The sequence below is a fragment of the Primulina huaijiensis genome, chromosome 12, assembly GCF_012295235.1.
Source record: "Primulina huaijiensis isolate GDHJ02 chromosome 12, ASM1229523v2, whole genome shotgun sequence".
In the NCBI taxonomy this organism is placed as follows: domain Eukaryota; kingdom Viridiplantae; phylum Streptophyta; class Magnoliopsida; order Lamiales; family Gesneriaceae; genus Primulina; species Primulina huaijiensis.
Genome location: NC_133317.1, coordinates 6,393,082 through 6,413,624, shown reverse-complemented (window position 1 = coordinate 6,413,624; position 20,543 = coordinate 6,393,082). Strand labels below are relative to the sequence as shown.

General features: G+C 33.5%; 3 protein-coding genes across 4 annotated transcripts; all 3 read left to right on the top strand.

The window, feature by feature from the left end:
• Positions 1 to 710: 710 nt before the first annotated feature.
• LOC140990391 (subtilisin-like protease SBT4.3) lies at positions 711 to 4,344 on the top strand. The gene is made up of 9 exons (XM_073460070.1): positions 711 to 940; positions 1,683 to 1,774; positions 1,892 to 2,138; positions 2,206 to 2,704; positions 2,786 to 2,880; positions 2,961 to 3,179; positions 3,258 to 3,369; positions 3,450 to 3,663; positions 3,751 to 4,344. Exons 1-9 carry the CDS (start codon positions 750 to 752, stop codon positions 4,290 to 4,292), a joined length of 2,211 nt encoding a protein of 736 aa, XP_073316171.1. The 5' UTR covers positions 711 to 749; the 3' UTR covers positions 4,293 to 4,344.
• Positions 4,345 to 10,552: 6,208 nt separating this feature from the next.
• Positions 10,553 to 13,669, top strand: LOC140990383 (subtilisin-like protease SBT4.13). Its single transcript, XM_073460059.1, has 9 exons — positions 10,553 to 10,875; positions 10,989 to 11,080; positions 11,202 to 11,448; positions 11,520 to 12,027; positions 12,109 to 12,206; positions 12,297 to 12,515; positions 12,597 to 12,708; positions 12,794 to 13,007; positions 13,093 to 13,669. The coding sequence occupies exons 1-9, from the start codon at positions 10,685 to 10,687 to the stop codon at positions 13,632 to 13,634; spliced, it is 2,223 nt and encodes a 740-aa protein (XP_073316160.1). The 5' UTR covers positions 10,553 to 10,684; the 3' UTR covers positions 13,635 to 13,669.
• A 3,155-nt stretch (positions 13,670 to 16,824) lies between these two features.
• LOC140989479 (subtilisin-like protease SBT4.13) lies at positions 16,825 to 19,898 on the top strand. 2 transcript variants are annotated; one of them, XM_073458672.1, is made up of 9 exons: positions 16,825 to 17,058; positions 17,195 to 17,286; positions 17,407 to 17,653; positions 17,725 to 18,229; positions 18,311 to 18,405; positions 18,486 to 18,701; positions 18,785 to 18,896; positions 18,979 to 19,192; positions 19,287 to 19,898. In XM_073458672.1, the coding sequence occupies exons 1-9, from the start codon at positions 16,868 to 16,870 to the stop codon at positions 19,820 to 19,822; spliced, it is 2,208 nt and encodes a 735-aa protein (XP_073314773.1). In that variant the 5' UTR covers positions 16,825 to 16,867; the 3' UTR covers positions 19,823 to 19,898. The 2 variants fall into 2 exon arrangements, with proteins under 2 accessions (XP_073314773.1, XP_073314772.1); XM_073458671.1 differs by having other exon boundaries at positions 17,195 to 17,298.
• The last annotated feature ends 645 nt before the right edge of the window (positions 19,899 to 20,543 follow it).

Below are 20,543 nucleotides of genomic sequence, written 5' to 3'. Positions count from 1 at the left end.
TTCTAAGTATGAAGATTAAGTAAATATTTTCAATAAACAAAGAGAGTTGAATAATTTTTTTTAGAAAAAAATATAATCAAAATATGAATAACGAATATTTTCCCCTAAACTTCCTTTTAATTGTTTTTCAAATTTTTTAAAAATTAATAAAATGAAATAAACTAACTTATATGTTTCAAATTAATAATCGATATAATGAATTAACCAAATCAAATTACGCATATAATTTTAGTTTATGGTTGACATTTAATTTGAGTAAACCAATGTTTTCTATATCTTTTGTAAAATTCGAGATAAAATATAAGATGACTTTTTATCTATATTATGCAAAATCTTTGTATAATATTTATTATATTTAATCTGCGTTAATATGCAATCCCTGTCCATTTTTGAATTGACCAAAAGTAAAAATAAAAATTAAAAATCAAAGGCATCTTTTGGCAACTAAGTAAAAGTCTGAGATTTTGTTAATTAAAAAAGAGGTCAAAATTCAGCCATGCGAATTCACCTAAAAATCAGTAATTTGATTTACAGGGGAAATTATAATCTTGACAATATGGCTTCCAAAAAAAAAAAGATTCATTTATGGTAAAGCAGGAATGTTAATCAATCAACGGAATAAGCCTCTAAATATAATTCTTAAATGAAATTTCACTCTATTTAATTAAGGATGTCAATGGGCTAAACATAAACAGACGTTCATATTGAAAACTTAGTCCAACTTTGTTTAAAATTTCAATCATTCTACGATGGATAGGCTGCATTCACTGAAACTTTCCTGCGTTATATTTGTTCTTTGTCTTTCGAGTTTGACGACCGGTTGTCATGCTTCCGATCAAGAAAGGAGGGTTTACATAGTGTACATGGGAAATCTCGGCGAAAGCGAACAATCTACGTCGGCGTACCACCAAAATATGCTTCAAGAAGTTGTGGACACAAGGTACCATGAACAATATTAACGTTATTTGAATTCAAAGACACGAGTTTTTTATATAAAAAAGGCGAAAATCCAGGTTCAGTCGATCATTTTTCTGGTTTAGTCTCAGATATATTGGCGTTCTCGGTTTAATCCTAAAAGTTTCAAAAATTTGTTTGATACTTTCTGATTTTAATGGTTAAAATTAACAGGATAAATACTCATCATTTTTCCGGTTTAATTCCAAATCTTTCGGTTCTCTCTTTAGTCTTAAACATTTATAAATTTTGATCGAGCTAGTCTTTCCATCAATTTAATGTTTAAAACTAACAGTAGGCATGATATATACCCAAAACGACTCCACTTGTTGAAATAACCGAGTCTTTCTCCCAAAACAAAAAGGGATTTTAAGAAAAATGATCTAACCTTTTGTGTGTTGAAACTTGAAAATCACAGCGAATACAACTTAACAAACTGCATAACAGTTCACTGTGATGCAATACTCTAGTATTTATTCTATTTCTTTAATTTTTTTTGACTGATTAAATTTACATTACAACTGCATACATATTTATTTTGGACTATTCGTGATGTTGGGCCGCTTTGTTGTCAAAATGGATAATAGTTAGGTATTTTTTAATTTTTGGCAATTTTAATCTTTTTTTTTAATGATTAATTGATGCAGATATCCAACATCCCATTCAATTTTCTGAACTTCCAACATGCCATTCAACTCATTCTTGAAATTTTCTTGTGTTTGTTAAAGGTTTCAAGGTAAATCATTAATCAGAAGTTATACGAGGAGTTTCAATGGATTTGCTGCATATCTCACAAATGAAGAGAAGGAAAAGATAGCAAGTAAACGTCTATCATCTCCATATTCACTTATTTGCGCTTTCTAATTCCCAATGGTATATATGCCTGCAAAAGAAAAAAAATCAGTTAACTTGGAAGTTTATGCAATTTGAAATCCAGGGAAGGAAGAAGTAGTATCAATTTTTGCAAGTACAACTCTTGAACTACAAACAACAAGATCATGGGATTTCATGGGATTATCTGAAAATGTTCATCGAAATCCCTCAGTCGAGAGTGATACGATTGTTGGCGTCTTTGACACCGGAATATGGCCCGAATCAGAGAGTTTCAATGACAAAGGCTTCAGCGCTCCTCCCAAGAAATGGAAAGGAGTGTGTAAAGGAGGACAAAACTTCACTTGTAACAAGTAAAGTCCCTTACTCATTATCATTTCTATATTCTTGATATTTTAAATATGCATTTTGTGCGTGCAGCAAACTAATTGGAGCTCGGTACTACAACTCGAATAGGCCGTCGGAAACTGATTCGGCAAGGGATACAGATGGCCACGGATCTCATACAGCATCAACAGCAGCCGGTAACTACGTAAAAGAGACCAGTTTTTATGGCATTGCTAATGGGACTGCACGAGGAGGGGTACCATCTGCTAGAATCGCTGTATATAAAGTTTGTTTTTCGGACTGCAAGTCTGCAGATTTATTAGCTGCATTTGACGATGCTATAGCTGATGGAGTTGATATCATAACCATCTCTATTGGATTTTTTGTACCACAAACATTGTTCAATGACGTGTTTGCTGTCGGGGCGGTTCACGCTACCCAGAATGGTATTTTAGTTGTACACTCAGCAGGGAATGGGGGACCTGAACATCCTCTTACAAGCACCGTTCCATGGATTTTCACTGTTGCAGCTAGCACTACAGATAGAGGTATCATCACCAAAGTTGTGCTTGGGAATGGAGCCATAATTAAGGTTTGCATTTTCCTGAAAATATACGATTCATTACTAAATCTTTTGAGCTCACATTTTGATTATATTTACCATTTCTAACAGGGAAAAGGTGTCAATACCTTCGACTTGAAGGGGAATAGTTTTCCCTCAGTATACGGGAAAGAAGTCACGAGCACATGCAGTGAACGGGATGCTCAGTTAGTTAGACTCTTGAAATTCTTAGCATGGTTATGACAAAACATAGATACAATTTTAATTTTCGGTTTGAAAAATGCAGGTTATGCCGTGAAAACTGTTTAGATAAAAGAAAAGTAGAAGGCAAGGTTGTGCTTTGCAACATGTACAGTGGCATGGAAAAAGCCTTGAGTGCTGGAGCAGTTGGTTCCGTCGTACCGACTATAGAGCTTCTTGATTTTTCCTTAGTCGTTCCATTTCCGGCTTCTAGTTTAAGCAAATTAAGCTTCAGTGACGTACACGGCTACTTCAATTCTACTAAGTTAATCCGATATTCAAATTAACATATAGAGAGACTCCAGGATAACAAATCATTTATACTGATCAATCTTTGATGCAGAAATCCAACTCTTAGCATACTCAAGAGCGAAGTCGAGAAAAAGCTTGATGCCCCCTCCGTCGCTTCATTTTCTTCAAGAGGCCCAAACGTCATTTTTCCGAATATTTTGAAGGTACATTGCGAATAAAATACATCTATTCCCACATTTGTGAATGTATACATGATGACATTGGACTAAAACTGTACATACAGCCAGATCTAACAGCCCCCGGAGTTGAAATCTTAGCAGCCTATTCACCTTTGAGTTCACCTTCAGATGATTCTGAAGATAAACGCTCTGTGAAATACAGTATATTATCTGGGACATCAATGTCTTGCCCTCATGTCGCTGGCGCAGCTGCTTACGTCAAATCATTTCACCCTGACTGGTCACCTTCTGCAATCAAATCAGCTCTCATGACAACCGGTAATTCTTGTTTCTCTACCGAAATTTAAATATCGTAGTTGCATCATTGCGTTGTATGCTAATGTATTGTTTTGGGTCATCTCATAGCGTGGAGAATGAATGCCACCAAGGATCCAAAAGCTGAATTTTCTTATGGTACGGGCCATATTGATCCAATCAAAGCTGCTGATCCCGGCCTCGTATACGAGATCTTAATTGCTGACTATATCATATTTCTTTGCAACTCCGGATACAATGCATCAAAACTTAGCATAATATTTGGAGAAACTATCCGCTGCCCTGACAAGAAAACAACATCCAACGATCTGAATTATCCTGCAATGACTTTTAGAGTTACGACGGGTAGAACCAACACGAGCACGCCATACTCAATAGAGTTCAACAGGACAGTAACAAATGTAGGATCCCCAAACTCAACATACAAAGCAATAACCAGCACAAGTTTGGATTATAATATCACCGTTAATCCTAGCACCCTTAATTTTAAGGCATTGAATGAAAAACAATCTTTTGTTGTTAGTATTAGCGGGAAGTTAAGTGATAGGACAATGTTGTCTGCATCGTTGGTGTGGTCCGATGGCGTTCATAGTGTCAGGAGCCCGATTGTTGTATATCCACATCAAGCATAGATGAAGAATTGATTATTTCTATCTTATCAATAATAAAGTTATATATTACATGAAGTAATCCAGCATCTTTTCATAGTATGAAAAAAATTTATTGCTGATTGTCTGTTAATGAACAGAATCACGGCCATTTAGATGTAGAAACTTGATTGAAAATGCTGAATAAAATGTCAAGAAACATCAGAGCGACGAAGAAAAACAATCCAAAAATATGTCTAAAAGAACTTGTCAAAAAAATATGTCTACAAGAAGACTTTTGTAAGGTCTACGCACCAAGACTGAGCAGAAAACTAGTAACATTTGATAAACCATTCCCCAACGTAACCGCGAAACTCTATTATTATCTCAAGTTTTCCTACATGTTGCTAAGTTCTTTGTCTTTTGACACTGATTGCTATTAGCCACATGAGCATCATTGTAACACCTCAAATTTGACGAAAGTCCCTAGTGTACCACCAACACGTCTTTCTAGGATACTTATGTCCTTATTCACATGCACACGAGAAACTTTCTAGGGATCACCCATCCCAAAATTGTCCAAAGTCAAGCACGCTTAACTTTGAAGTTCTTACATGATAAACGGTCGAAAAGAAGATGTACATTGACTCGAAAATGGTTACACCTTCGCTTGAATTTGAATGATGTTTGGATAGAACTTCGGCTTGAAAACATTGAAAAATGGAAGTAAAATTTCCCCTTCTTGCTACTGCTATGGCTTGAAAATTTGAAGTCTTTTGTGAGACCCCGAGACTAAACCCTGATAAAATAGCTTTGATGGTATTTTGGTAAATAAATTGAAAAATATTCAATTTATTTTGATGTCATTTTCGTAGTTAAGTTGAAAAATAATGAATTAATTTTAAGGACAAAATGGTAAATAGTGACATATCATTTTCATATGAAGTTCAAATGATTTGAGATTTGGTTATGACGTATAAAACTCAAAGATATAGAAGTTTCATGTTTTGAGTTTTAGAAAATTGAATCGTTTGACCGGTCCAAAATGATATACTGATGTTAAAATATCAATAGCAATTTCGTAATTAAGTTGAAAAATACTTGATTTAAATTTGATGGTATTTTCGTAATTATTCGATGGTATTTTCGTAATTATTCGATGGTATTTTCGTAATTATGAGATGGCATTTTCGTAATTATCTGATGACAAGGATGGCAATTTCGTAAATAATATAATATAATATTTTTTTAAAAAAAAAAAGATAAATATGACCCAAGCTATTCGAACGTATGGATAACAGAGGGGGAGAGAATAGAGAAGACAGAACATAATAAGGTTTTCGATTTTCTTTTCGATCGTGCGATTTATCGGTTTATCCAATCGACGAACCGACTTCAGTTCTGAGATCGTTGACACGAGGTCTTCGATTTGAGGTATAAATTTTATATTTTTGGTGATGTTTGAAATTCGTCGATTTTTGGAATAAATCCGATAAATTGTTAAATCATACATAAATTGAAGATTGTTGAATATTGTATGATTTTAACGAAGTAGAGAAGATTATAGTGATGTTATTTTGAATTTTTCCCAATTTATTATAATTAGGAAATTTTAATCATTGGATTGAGATTGGAGAATTATTTGTCAGTTATTATTAATTCTGATAAATATATGCGGTAGAATAACCGACAAGAAGCTAAGTTTTGAAGTCGGAATTGAATTATGCTATGATTTGAATTTGATATGAATTTTAAAGTTTCAAAAGATATTTGAAACCTCTATTGTTGATATTGAATGAAATTATGGATTGAAAAGAATGTGTTATTGATGTAGATAGAGTTTCTATACTGAAATATTAAAGCTACATCGACTGGAACGAAGAATTGAGGTATGTTGCGACCGGGTAACATACGACAGGTATCTGTATTATATGATATATGTTTGATTGATTGGATTGAGATTACATGTCTATATGCCTTATTTGTTGAGTTTATGTGGCATACATGACATGCACGTTGAGCTATGATCCTTGGATACACTGATATGATTTGATTTGATTCTGGGGTTTGTGAACACGATGCTATGTTTGGTATTACATGACCCTTAAAGCATAGACATTAGTGGCCCCGATGATTTGATTGAGATTTGGGATTTGATGGCGCTTTTTCGACGCTATCATACGATTATCCCTGATTGAGGTCGGTGTGCCAGCTCGAGCATTGATTTGATAGCGATTCGATTGATTCTGACATGTGCTCAGTAGATGGGCATTTGACCTGATACCTCCACGACATACATGCATTGCATATCATATATCATTGTTTAGATATCTGTGGTATATATTGTGGTTGTTTCAGACTGAGCTTTGCTCACCCCAGACGGGGCTGTTGTTGTCTTTGTATGTGGATAATGACAGGTACTCCTGGATATCAGGAGACCGGAGAAGGTACTTCTGGAGGGAGTCACAGTTTGAGTTGAGGTTTAGTGGTCTTTCCCAGTATATATGTTTATGTATCTATATACCGGGGCATGTCCCGAGAATATGATTTATTGTTGTATGAGTTGTTTAGATTATGTGTGGGCAGATTTTATGATGTGAGATGAAATACTATTTTTAGTATTCAAATAACATATTTTTGGCTCATTGTGAAGAAATTTTAAACTCGTTTTCCGCTGTGATTAATTAACCCTAATCAAATTGTGTTGTAATAACGATTAGGAACTAAAACCCCACATCTTTTGTGCTTGATGATATGTGATTTTCCTTAAGCTCAAACTACTATTTATAATCTCGAAAGAGGTAAGCTGAAAGGTCCTAAATATAGCCATATTTAAATGACATAATTAATTTTTATTTAGATATTTCAACTCTTAGCATTTCAGATTAATGAATCCTCTTTTTTCGCTTTATTTTTGATTTTATGGCTTATAAATGACATATAATATGTGATAATTACTGATATAATGTCCCTTAATTTCCTTATATGATGATAACAATTTTCAGGTCTTTATATAAGCACTAATCTGAAAAATAGTTGAAACACTTTCAATTAATCTCAACATAGGCAATTATTATCTTGATTCTTGGCCCATTGTAGGTGCTAACCCCAATATTTAAAGGTTAATTAAGTTTTTGTAATTTTTTTTATGGGCTTCAATATCATATTATTATAAAAATGGACTTTCCATTATGTTTTGGTTTTTCTTATGTTTATATTTATATATATACAAAATAAATCTACAATTAAGTGTTATTGAGAAATAAAAATAATATTATTTAATTTTTTTAAAACAATCACATATCATTGAACTAAATAATCTATTTTCTAGTTATATGAGTTAAATTGATACTTAATTTAAATCAATAAATGGAGAAGAATCCATGTAGGTGACATTCTAAATAAACACTTCAATGTAGAGATATATCTTTCAATATTTACTATTTAACAATAGATCATAATTTTTTTGATAGCATCGAGTGAAATTAATGTGTATTAAACTTTTAAAAGCTATACTTTATATTATGACAATAATATAAATATTTAATTCTTTAAGTAACAAAAAAAATATTCGTTAACCCATCGGATTTTTACGCAATTATTTTTCAAAATAGATTTTAATTATTAGAATGCAATATATATATAATCGGTTAAATGCACAGAATATTGATATAATAAAATTTATATGGATAAAATAAATTAGTGCTTTGTATCATTATTAAAGAAATTGTAATTTAAAAAATAAAAACATAAAAACAACTCAACTATAATAAATTTTTTTGATATGGCAAACATCACGCTATAGTGGTACAAGAGCCACGGGGGAGTCTATGTTATACTAGGAGATATATTCTCGGTTTGTTGTTTTGTATAACTAATCGGTCAACCATCTCATTTCAAAACAAAAATATAGGTTTTATCAATATTTTTCTAAAACTTTAATTCTATAAACTTGTCAAACTAAGCCTTAGCGGATCGTATTACTACAGTGAGATGATCGACGAATCATCTTATATAAACACATCAGAAGTAGAACTCTCGGTGTAGCATAGACTCACCTCAAAAGCCACCCCTTTTGTCATATTATACAGCATGTGCGAACTAGCATGATGTGCACTAGTAACCAAAATACACGATAATTTGAATGCATAAATTTTTAATGTAATTAAATTTTTTAAAAAATTAAGTTATTGAATATGATTAAGAAATTATTTATTAGTTATTTTTAGAATTTACTAAAATATTTGGTATAATATCTTTTATTAGATTGAAAAAAGAGTATTTTTGTCTATCTATTAAAATGATCAAAGTAATTATTCTAAGGGGTTGATGCATTATTACGTAGTATATTATAGATATATCACTAAATTGTTTACATTAGTCACTAAAATAAAGTAGATAAAAATTTTAAAACTACTGATGTTAAAAAAAATGAAATGACTATATTTTTATGATTACTTAGAAAATAAAAAGACAAAAAATTCAATTATCAGTATTGCTCATTCTACCTATATTTTTTAAAAACAAAGATATATACAAAGTAATAAAAGATAATGATTTACATCATATTCCTAATTGATTTTTTTTAAAAAAATTGTGTGATATTTAATTAATATTGTCAAACCTCGAGACCGGAGTTAGTCGACACCGACGTTGTTTTACAACCACACAATTGAAAACAACAAGTCTCGTAGTACAGTATAAACAAAAAAAAGTTTATTACTCATAATGAATCATAAATTGTCTTTACCACGTAAATTCTTAAAACAATAAAAATATGAAGAAACGTTTACAAATTGAGTTAAAAACTTAAATAAGATAAAGATAAAATAAACTTCTCGATCCTTCTTATTATCAGCCCCAAAACTGATCTTGTTCATGTTCTCCAATTTCCTCTTCAGACATATCTGGGGAGGGTAGAGTAAAGAATGAATGATATAGTTGTCACTCAGTAAGTAGAGGCCGTTTGAGCACATACATACCAAATACACATGATCTTCGAAATAACATATCATAGATAGCATATTTCATATAATATATAACCACAGCTTGGCCTAGGCACTGAGATTCATCTATTTTCCATGGTTTACTGATATCAGTGTCTAATTTTTACTTGTATAAGAGCGATGCCCTATAACGGTCACAATTCCTCCTTGTAAGAACCATAAACATATCACATATTGGGATTCTCTTACATAGCTAAATGAATCCTCACAGTACCAAAACATAGAACATACAATAATCGTATCAAGAAGGGGTACTAGAAGAAGAATTGTGTTCGACCTAACTTTCAAAAAAAAAAAAAAACGAAGCAACGGATAACTGAATTTGTATTTTTGAAAACAAGCTCATTTACCTTAGATCTAGGGGAAAATTTGAAGAACGATTTCTTTGCTTGGATTTTCGAATCCTCCTTAGATCTGAACGGCAGTAGAACTTTGATATTCAGCAGAATTTGAGGAAAAAACTCGAAATCTTGAGAGCACTTTGAGAGAAAATTCTCGAAATTATGACTGAATTTTTTGGATGTGAATTTTCACATGGCATAGGGTAATATTAATAGGTGATAAGGTGAAAATATTACCATAATTCGGTTAATATTTTTACCAAAATTTTAAGATAATTCTTCCATAATTCGAATTGTTTCTTCCATACATAATATCATAACATACTTGTAAAAACGTGTTCCCCAAGTATCATTAATATTCGAAATTCGATGTACGTTGGACTGGATGGTTGAATGTAAACTGTTTTTTTATACAAATTCATAATATATCTAGGCTGCACTGAAATTTGCTAGCTTCTTTATTGAGAAAAACTACATTTTATGTAATACCTTCTTCCAAATTTGATTGATATTTCAGCCTTGATTTTCGATATTAATACATGTCTTTCACTGAATTTAAAATTTCATGTATTTATTGGCTTGTAAATTTTGAATATAATTTATTATTTAATATTTTCGAATTTTTTATTATTTAACCTAATACCAAGATTTCGAAAACATAATCTTATACATATCCATAATTGAATAAATAATTACACCCCAAAAATTTGAATTATCACAAATATTTTTTAAAGTGTGTGCATGCAATCCTTGGCTGACTTTCCGTTGACCGAAATTAACGAAATTTTTAATTTTTGTAATATTTAACTATTGGATAACGACTTTGAAATTTATAATTAATAATCGGTCATCATGAAAATTGACCCCAAAATCAGCAATTTTATTTTGAGGAAAACGGATTAAAAGTTTGATAATATATGAAATCCAAAACAAGGATTTACTTCGATTAATGCACAAATCTCGATCAATAATAGAAATCAACCCTTCAAATATAATTCTTAAATGAAATTTCACACTATTTAAGGACGTCAAATGGCTAAAACAAAAGACACATTCACTCGCCTTTGTTTCATTCGTCAGTCATCCAACAATGGCTCGGATGCATTCTCTCATACTTTCCTACCTTTTACTTGCTCTGTGTGTTTTGGGTCGGATGATCTGTTGTCGCGCTTCGGACCAACAAAGGAAGGTTTATATAGTGTACATGGGAAATCATGGTGAAAAGGAACAATCATATTCGACGGACCACTTGAACATGCTTCAAGAAGTTGTGGACACCAGGTATCATGAACACGATTAACACAAATTTAATTTACAGACATGAGGTTTCAAGAAAATGGATCGAACTTTTTGTGCATGCATATCATCTTGTGATTTCCTTGTGTTTCCTGAAGGTTCCTAGATCGATCATTGGTCAGAAGTTATACGAGGAGTTTCAATGGATTTGCTGCCTATCTCACACATGAAGAGCGGGAAAAGTTAGCAAGTAAACTTCTATAGTCTCCATATTCACATGTTTTGCTTTCTATTTCCCATTGGTATGTCTTCAAAAGAGGGAAAAAACCAGTAACTTGGAAGTTTTTGCAATGACTTAAATTGAAATACAGGGAAAGAAGAAGTAGTATCAATTTTTCCAAGTAGGACTTTTCGAACACAAACAACAAGATCATGGGATTTCATGGGATTCCCTGAAAAAGTTCATCGAAATCCCACGGTCGAGAGCGACACCATCATTGGAGTCATTGACACCGGAATATGGCCAGAATCAGAGAGTTTTAGCGACAAGGGCTTCAGCCATCCTCCAAGGAAATGGAAAGGAGCGTGTAAAGGAGGAGAAAACTTCACTTGCAATAAGTAAAAATACCTTTCTCACCGTCATTTCAAGCTTGTTCATGAAATTTTAATATTGCATTTTCCGTATGCAGCAAAATAATCGGAGCCCGCTTCTATGCCCCTCCTCTTATGGTGCCAAGTTATAAGACGACGAGGGATATAGAAGGCCACGGATCTCATACAGCATCGATAGCAGCTGGAAACTATGTAAAAGGTACCAGTTTTTATGGCTTCGCTGACGGTACCGCGAGAGGAGGGGTACCATCAGCAAGAATCGCCGCATATAAAGTTTGCTACCCCGACTTAGGATGCGCATCTGAAGATATATTAGCTGCTTTCGACGACGCCATAGCTGATGGAGTTGATATCATAACCGTCTCTCTTGGAGGCACTCAGCCAGTTGGATTGGAAGATGATGTGGTTGCGATTGGGTCACTTCATGCTTTCCAAAAGGGCATTTTAGTTGTACAATCAGCAGGGAACGGTGGGTCTCAATCAAAGGTTTCAAGCACCGTTCCATGGATTTTCACGGCTGCAGCTAGCACTACTGATAGGGGTATCATCACCAAAGTTGTTCTTGGGAATGGAACTATAATTACGGTATGCATTTTCCCGAAAATATATTGTTCATTAATAAATCTTTAGGCTCACGTTTTGATCAAATTATGCAATATCCTACAGGGAAAATCGGTCAATCCTTTCGACTTGAAAGGGCATAAATTTCCCTTAGCATATGGTGATGAAGTGGCGAGCAGTCAATGCGTAGGAGAGAGTGTTCAGTTAGTTCAATTCTTGAAATTTGAAATTCTCACCATTGTTATACCAAAATTTATACATAGCATTATTTTTTTTTTGTTTGAAAATTTCAGGATCTGTCGTATTGACTGTTTAGATAGAAATGAAGTAAAAGGCAAGGTCGTACTTTGCAGCGAATACAGTGGCATGCAAGAAGTCAACAGGGCTGGAGCAGTCGGTTCGGTCGTGCAGTCTCAAAAGTTTCCAGATATTGCATCTGTCGTTCCATTTCCAGCTTCTGGTCTAAGTATACCTCGCTTCAGTGACTTGCTAAGATACTTCAATGCCACGAAGTAAAAATCCAACATTAATTATAATACCGAAACTCGAGTATATCGAGATTTAATTTTTATATTAACCAATCTTTAATGCAGAAATCATACCCTGGACATACTCAAGAGTGAAGTAGTGAAAAATCTTGATGCCCCTTCGGTTGCTTCATTTTCTTCTAGAGGCCCAAGCGTCCTTTTTCCAAATATCTTGAAGGTACATAGGGAACAAAATATAGTTACTACTACATTTAAGAATATGTATATGATGACGTAGTAATATAATATTTGCATATACACAGCCAGATGTAACAGCCCCTGGAGTTGAAATCATAGCAGCATATTCACCTGTGAGTTCACCTTCAGTTTACCCCGAAGATAAGCGATCCGTGAAATATAATATATTATCTGGGACATCGATGTCTTGCCCTCATGTCACCGGTGCAGCTGCCTATGTTAGATCATTTCACCCCGATTGGTCACCTTCTGCGATCAAATCAGCTCTCATGACAACGGGTAATTCAAGTTTTCATCATAAGAAATTTAAAGATTGTAGATATGCATCATTGCTTCATATGCTAAATGTGTTTTTTCCTTGTAGCATGGAGAATGAATGCCAAAAAGGATCCAATGGCTGAATTATCTTACGGAACAGGCCATATCGATCCAGTCAAAGCTGCTAATCCTGGTCTCATCTACGAGATTTTAACTGATGATTATGTCAAATTCCTATGCGGCTCCGGCTATGACGAGTCAACCCTTAGTAAAATATTTGGAGTACGTGTCCAATGTCCAGGCAAGAATTCAACAACCGGCGATCTGAACTACCCTGCAATGGCTTTTAAAGTTACAGCCAGTGGAAGTAAAAAGACTACACCATTCACAGCAAAATTCAACAGAACGGTTACTAATAAAGGATCCGCAAATTCGACATACAAGGCAATTATCAGTAAAAGATCATATTATAACATCACCGTGAATCCTAGCATCCTTAAATTTTCCGCACTGAACCAAAAGCAATCGTTTTCCGTGAGTATTAGTGGGAAGATACGTGATAAGACAGTGTTGTCTGCATCATTGGAGTGGTCTGATGGCGTTCATAACGTCAGGAGCCCAATTGTTGTGTATACAGATAACATTTAGATCAAGAATTTATATTTCTATCCAACCAAAAACAATTTTTTTTGTTGTATAATAAAAGTTTAGTGCATGAACAAGATTGTGTTTTTCCCTACAAAATCAACTACAATTTCCTCATTTGCACGAACTTATTATATTTCATCCTAAGAATTGCTCCAAATTCTTATGTGATCTTGATTGGTTTATTGGATCTGGGAACTAATAAAAATCGCACACCTGTTAATCGCAAAGTCCTAAATGCTCTTGCATGTTAGAATTCTTTTGCATTCTTACTTTTTCCTCGCTGTCAGAAACAGAGATTTGAAATATTCCAATTTGCATTTCAAAATTTACGGTGCGAGTAATTTATCTCAATTAAAAAAACGCAGTTTAATTGAGTATTAGAACAGATGTGGGAAGAAAACAAGTTCCAAACTCACTTTTCCTAGGCAGGAATGACTAAGAGTATAATGTATGGATATAGCATGCAATAATCTACTTACATATAAATATACAACTTCCAATTGTGAATTTCCCTATATATCCTTCTTTATCTAGCTTAACAAGTTGTATTCTTATATGGGTCAACTTGTAATTTCTTTGTTTATCTTAAATAACTATAACTAATTACTTATTATTCACAATTTTCATGTATGCCCTTCTTTATCTAGCTTAATAAGTTGTATTCTTATATGTGTTAACTTGTAATTTTTTTGCTTATCTTAAATAATTATAACTAATTACTTATTATTAATATAAGAGCATTAATATTCATTGAAAACATTAATTCATTCCTATTTTTTCCGTCTTGCGGTTCTACATGACTTCTTGTTTTTTTCCCTACGTTCGATTAATTCTTGTCATTTTTCACAAAATTTGAAAATTATATCTTGATCTCTAAGAATTTATTTTGATGGTTATTTTGAAATCATCTATCCAAACTATATAGTCTATATTTATTTTATTTTTAATTAATGATTATTAATATATGAGCATTAATTTTCATTGAAAACATTGAATTCATTCTTAATTTTTCCGTCTTGTTGTTCTACATGGCTTATTCTTGCATTAATATTCATTGAAAACATTGAATTCATTCCTACTTTTTCCGCCTTGAGGTTCTACATGACTTCTTGTTTTTTTCCAAAGTTCGATTAATTCTTGTCACTTTTCACAAAATTTGAAGATTATTTCTTGGTCTCTAAGAATTTATTTTGATGGTTATTTTGAAATCCTCTATCCAAACTATATAGTCTATATTTATTTTATTTTTAATTACTGATTATTAATATATGAGCATTAATATTCATTGAAAACATTGAATTCATTTTTAATTTTTCCGTCTTGCGGTTCTACATGGCTTATTCTTTTTTTTTTCCCCAAAGTTTGATTAAGTCTTGTCACTTTTCACGAGATTTGAAGATTATATATTAGTCTCTAAGGATTTATTTTGATGATTATTTTGAGATCTTCAATCCAAACTATATAGTCTATATTTATTTTACTTTTATTACATTAATTTGTTTAATGCATTGGATCTTTTACTGTTTCATTTTATTTTAGTGATTATCCGGATATTTTACTGTTTCATTTTATTTTAGTGATTATCTATTTTCTCCCTTCTATGAGTACTCTTTTTACTTAATTATTTGATGTTACGTTAGTTTCTTTGATTTAATAATTCTTGTCACTTTTCACAAAATTTGAAGATTATATCTTGGTCTCTAAGGATTTATTTTGATGGTTATTTTGAGCTCCCTTATCCAAATTATATATTCTATATTTATTTTACTTATTACATTAATTTATTTAATCCATTGGATTTTTAGTGCCTCATTTTATTTTAGTGATTATCTATTTTCCTCTTTCTATGAGTTTTTTTATTTAATTATTTAATATTACGTTAGTTTTCTTGATTTAATTAGTTTAATTTATCGATGGTTCGTGTTACCGTTTCTTTTCCTTCATCTTTTTTACAGTTCAGTTAATCTATATAATATATTTATCATTTTTCACAAAATTATGAGATTATATTAGTTTCCAAAAATTTATTTNTCCAATATAAAAGGAATCAACAAGCATTAATAACAATAACATACACACAAATTTATTATTGTTGAGTTTTTGCGAAATAATTTTTGAATATCAGTGTACGCACCTGAGACCTTTATTTTAATTCGATGTCTTAATCGGAATCCTCAAATAAGTAAAGGAAGGATTTTCATTTCGAAACCAAATTTACTCATTGTCATCATTCATGCTACCAAAATCATTAGAATTATTATATCTAAACATATGCTTATAAGACAAGTCACAAATTTTACTATATTGCTAAACCGACACCAACTCGGGTTCGAAGTCATTTAAAAATCATCAATTAACTATGTTCTATACCGAACTCAAATCACACTCATCAAATTTTCCGATCATTTTCTCAAATCATGATATTTTATTCACAACATCTCTTTTTTTCAAATATTATCCCGAACAAAACTTATATTATTTTATTTTAGTTTAAAATTGTTAGGCTATTATTTGCGGTGTACGTTACAAAGATTATTTCAAGAATCAGCTGGTCATATTCATTAATTTTCTTTCCGGAGGCCTTAGCCAATTTTGTTTTAGCTAGATTTGATGGGGCGGGGCGGGGCGTGATTTACCAACCTAACCCACCTACAATATATGACAAGACGAGTTTAACCTGTTTTGACAGCTTTATCTACAACCCATACAAATGAACCATCTTTGCTAATCACCACTCTTCTAAGTTGTATCTCTCTCATGTTGCTGCAAGATATAAAGATTAATATCATGTTTTTAGTTCTTTTTTTTTAAAAAAAAAAAGGTAGTATGATTTGATTGATATTTATTATATTTGGTTTGGTTTGGTTTGGTTTGGTTTGTGTGAACTTGCAATCCTTGTCCATTTTCCCATTGACCCAAAGGAGCAACATTAAAGCACATTTTTGGACAACTCATATTGACTTTGAACTTTCAATTTAAAATAGGTCAAATTATATCCCAGCTGAAATAAGATCTTGCAAATTCACCTATAAATCTGTACTTTGATTGACAAAAAATAAAAACAAAAAACATGGATTCACTTAAGCTAATACACAAAATCTTATTCAAATCAATATAATCAACCCTATTACATATGATAAATATAATTCTTAAATGAAGTTTCACTCTATTTAAAGCTATCAAATCATATTCAAAATCAGCCGGAATTGGTTTGAAAGGTCACTCATCATACAATGTCTGACCTGCATTCTCTCAAAATTTCATGTTTTATATTTGTTCTTCGTGTTTTGAGCTGGATAGCCAATTGTCATGCTTCCGATCAAGAAAGGAAGATATACATAGTATACATGGGAACTCTTGGTAAAAATGAACAATCATCTTCGACCTACCACCTGAACCTGCTTAAAGAAGTTGTGGACACCAGGTATCTTAAACAAGGTTAAGATTTCATAGGAATATAAGGACAGGGGATTTCAAGAATATACGGACAGGGGATTTCAAGAAAAAAGATAATTGTTTTTTGTGTGTAATGTTTTGTCATTTTCTTGTGTTTCTTCAAGGTTTCGTGGTCGATCTTTGGTTAGAAGTTACAGCAGGAGTTTCAATGGATTTGCTGCCTATCTCACACATGAAGAGCTAGAAAAGTTGGCAAGTAAACTTCTATGTATTCTCCACATTCAGATACTTAGGTTTCTTATTCCTAATGATGTGCCTTCAAAAGAGGAGAAAAATGGATCAGTAAGTTTTTGTAATGCCTTGATATAATATCCAGGGAAGGAGGAAGTAGTATCGATTTTTCCGAGTACAACTCTTCAACCACAAACAACGAGATCATGGGATTTCATGGGATTACCTGAAAATGTTCATCGAAATCCCACAGTCGAGAGCGATACAATCGTAGGGGTCATGGACACCGGAATATGGCCAGAATCAGAAAGTTTCAGTGACAAAGGCTTCAGCCCTCCTCCCAAGAAGTGGAAAGGCGTTTGTAAAGGAGGACAGAACTTCACTTGCAACAAGTAAAATCCAATTTCTCGTTGTCACTTCCTGCATTTTCTTGAAAATTTAACTATGAATTTTATTGGCCTAGCAAAATAATCGGAGCCCGGTACTACAACTCCTTTTCACCTATGCCGACTGATTCGGCAAGGGATTTAGAAGGCCACGGATCTCATACAGCATCAACAGCTGCGGGAAACTACGTGATAGAAAGCAATTTTTATGGCATTGCTAACGGGACTGCAAGAGGAGGGGTACCGTCAGCAAGAATCGCTGCATATAAAGTTTGCAATCCCGACATTGGATGCCAGTCTGCAGATATATTAGCTGCATTCGATGACGCTATAGCTGATGGAGTTGATATCATAACTGTGTCCCTTGGACCAGGTATGGCAGTTAGATTGGAGAATGATGCAATTGCCATCGGGTCACTTCACGCTTCACAAAAGGGCATTTTAGTTGTACAATCAGCAGGGAACGGGGGGACCACGCTACGGGTTTCAAGCACCTCTCCATGGATTTTCACGGTTGCAGCTAGCAATTCTGATAGGAGTATCATCACCAAAGTTGTTCTTGGGAATGGAACTACAATAACCGTACGCAATTCTTCGAAAGTATACGATTCATTGCTGAATTCTTAAGCTCTCATTTTGACGAAATTTTACGATATCTTACAGGGAAAGGCTGTCAATGCTTTTGATTTGACAGAACAGAGTTTTCCCTTAGCGTATGGGAAAGAAGTCACGAGCACATGTGTCGAACAATTTGCTCAGTTAGTCCAGTTCTTGACATGCTCACCATTGTTATACCAAAACATAGACATTGTTTTAATTATCTGTTTGAAAATCTCAGGGCCTGTAACGCTGACTGTCTAGATAAAAGTAAGGTAAAAGGGAAGATTGTGCTTTGCAGTGAATACAGAGGCATAAAAGAAGCCTTCGGGACTGGAGCAGTTGGTTCAGTCGCCCCTACGAAGTCTCCTGACGTTTCCTTTGTCGTTCCCTTTCCAGCTTCTGGTTTAAGTACGCTGCGTTTCGGTGACTTACAAAACTACTTCAACTCCACAACGTAAATCCGACATTCAAATTATAATACATAAAGTCGAGTATAACAAAATACTTATATTAATTAATTGTTAAATGTTAATGCAGAAATCATACCCTGGACATACTCAAGAGTGAAGTAGTGAAAAATCTTGATGCCCCTTCGGTAGCTTCCTTTTCTTCAAGAGGCCCAAACATCATTTTTCCGAATATTTTGAAGGTAAGCAATCAATAAAATGCAGTTCTTTCCATATTTAACAATGTATGTATGATAACATAGGAATGTGACTTCATATACACAGCCAGATGTAACAGCCCCTGGAGTTGAAATCTTAGCAGCATATTCTCCTTTAAGCTCGCCTTCAAAATCCAGCGAAGACAAGCGATCCGTGAAATACAATATATTATCAGGGACATCAATGTCATGCCCTCATGTCACCGGTGCAGCTGCTTACGTAAAATCATTTCACCCCGATTGGTCACCTTCTGCGATCAAATCAGCTCTTATGACAACAGGTAATTTGAATTTAATTTACCATGTAAAACTTTAAGATTGTCTGTGCATTATAGCTTTGTATGTTGAATAATTCTTGTTTTCCTCATCTCGTAGCATGGAGAATGAATGCCACAAATGATCCGAATGCTGAATTTTCTTACGGAACAGGGCACATTGATCCTGTCAAAGCTACTGATCCTGGCCTCGTATATGAGAATTCGCCTGATGATTATATCAAATTTCTTTGCAACTCCGGATACGATGCATCAATTCTTAGTAAAATATTTGGACAAAGTGTCCACTGTCCAGACAACAGAACAACATCCAATGATCTGAACTACCCAGCAATGACTTTTAAAGTTACAAATAGTGGCAGTAAAAATAGTATGTCATTCTTAGCAGAATTCAATAGAATGGTCACAAATGTAGGAACCGCTGATTCAATATACAAGGCAATTACCAGTACAAGTTTGGACTATAACATCACCGTGAATCCAAACATCCTTAAATTTAAGGCACTGAATGAAAAACAATCATTCACAGTGATTATTATTGGGAATATAATCGATAAGAAAATTTTATCTGCATCATTGGAGTGGTCTGATGGTATTCGTAGTGTAAGAAGCCCAATTCTTGTGTATATGGGTTAGTTATACATCAAGAATTGATTATATCTATGTAACCAACAATAAAGGTTTATTACATGATTAAGATGAGTGCCTTTTCTCCAAAAGAATCAACCTCAAATTCCTTATTTACTGAATCTCAGAATTAACAAAATCCAGGACCTTTTTCATAATCTGCAAATTTCTGATTGTTGATTGACTGTTAACAAACTATATCATTGCCGTTTCTGTATCAAAATTCAATAAAAGCTTGAATAAATATAAAAAAAGTTGGTTTTTCTCATGTTTATGCACCAAAATTCGATGGCATATAATTAGTAACTTGACTGCTGAAATCAGCACTTCAGTCCCCTATAGGCACCGACAAAATCTGTATACACCGACGCAACATATAAATATGCTTTTGTACTTCAGTTACACAAGTATTATTTTATATTTTGTATTTCCAAGAGAAGGTCTATCATTAATTCTATATTGAGTGACCCCAGGCAGGGTTTTCTCCGCTGCATCCCGGTCAAGATTTCGACAACCGTTCTCGTTTACAACCTTCATCTCATACTACACCGTGGTTCGTGTCACCAGCGGCAGAGAATCAACCCTTCTGCAGAAATCCACCGTGAATCCGCCCTTCCTTGAATCGTAGACACAACGACGAAGCCATGGTAGAAGACTGCACTACACCATCCTTCCTACACGACGTCGCTTCAACACCTCCTCGCCCCGGGAGCTGTGTGAGACCAAAGTT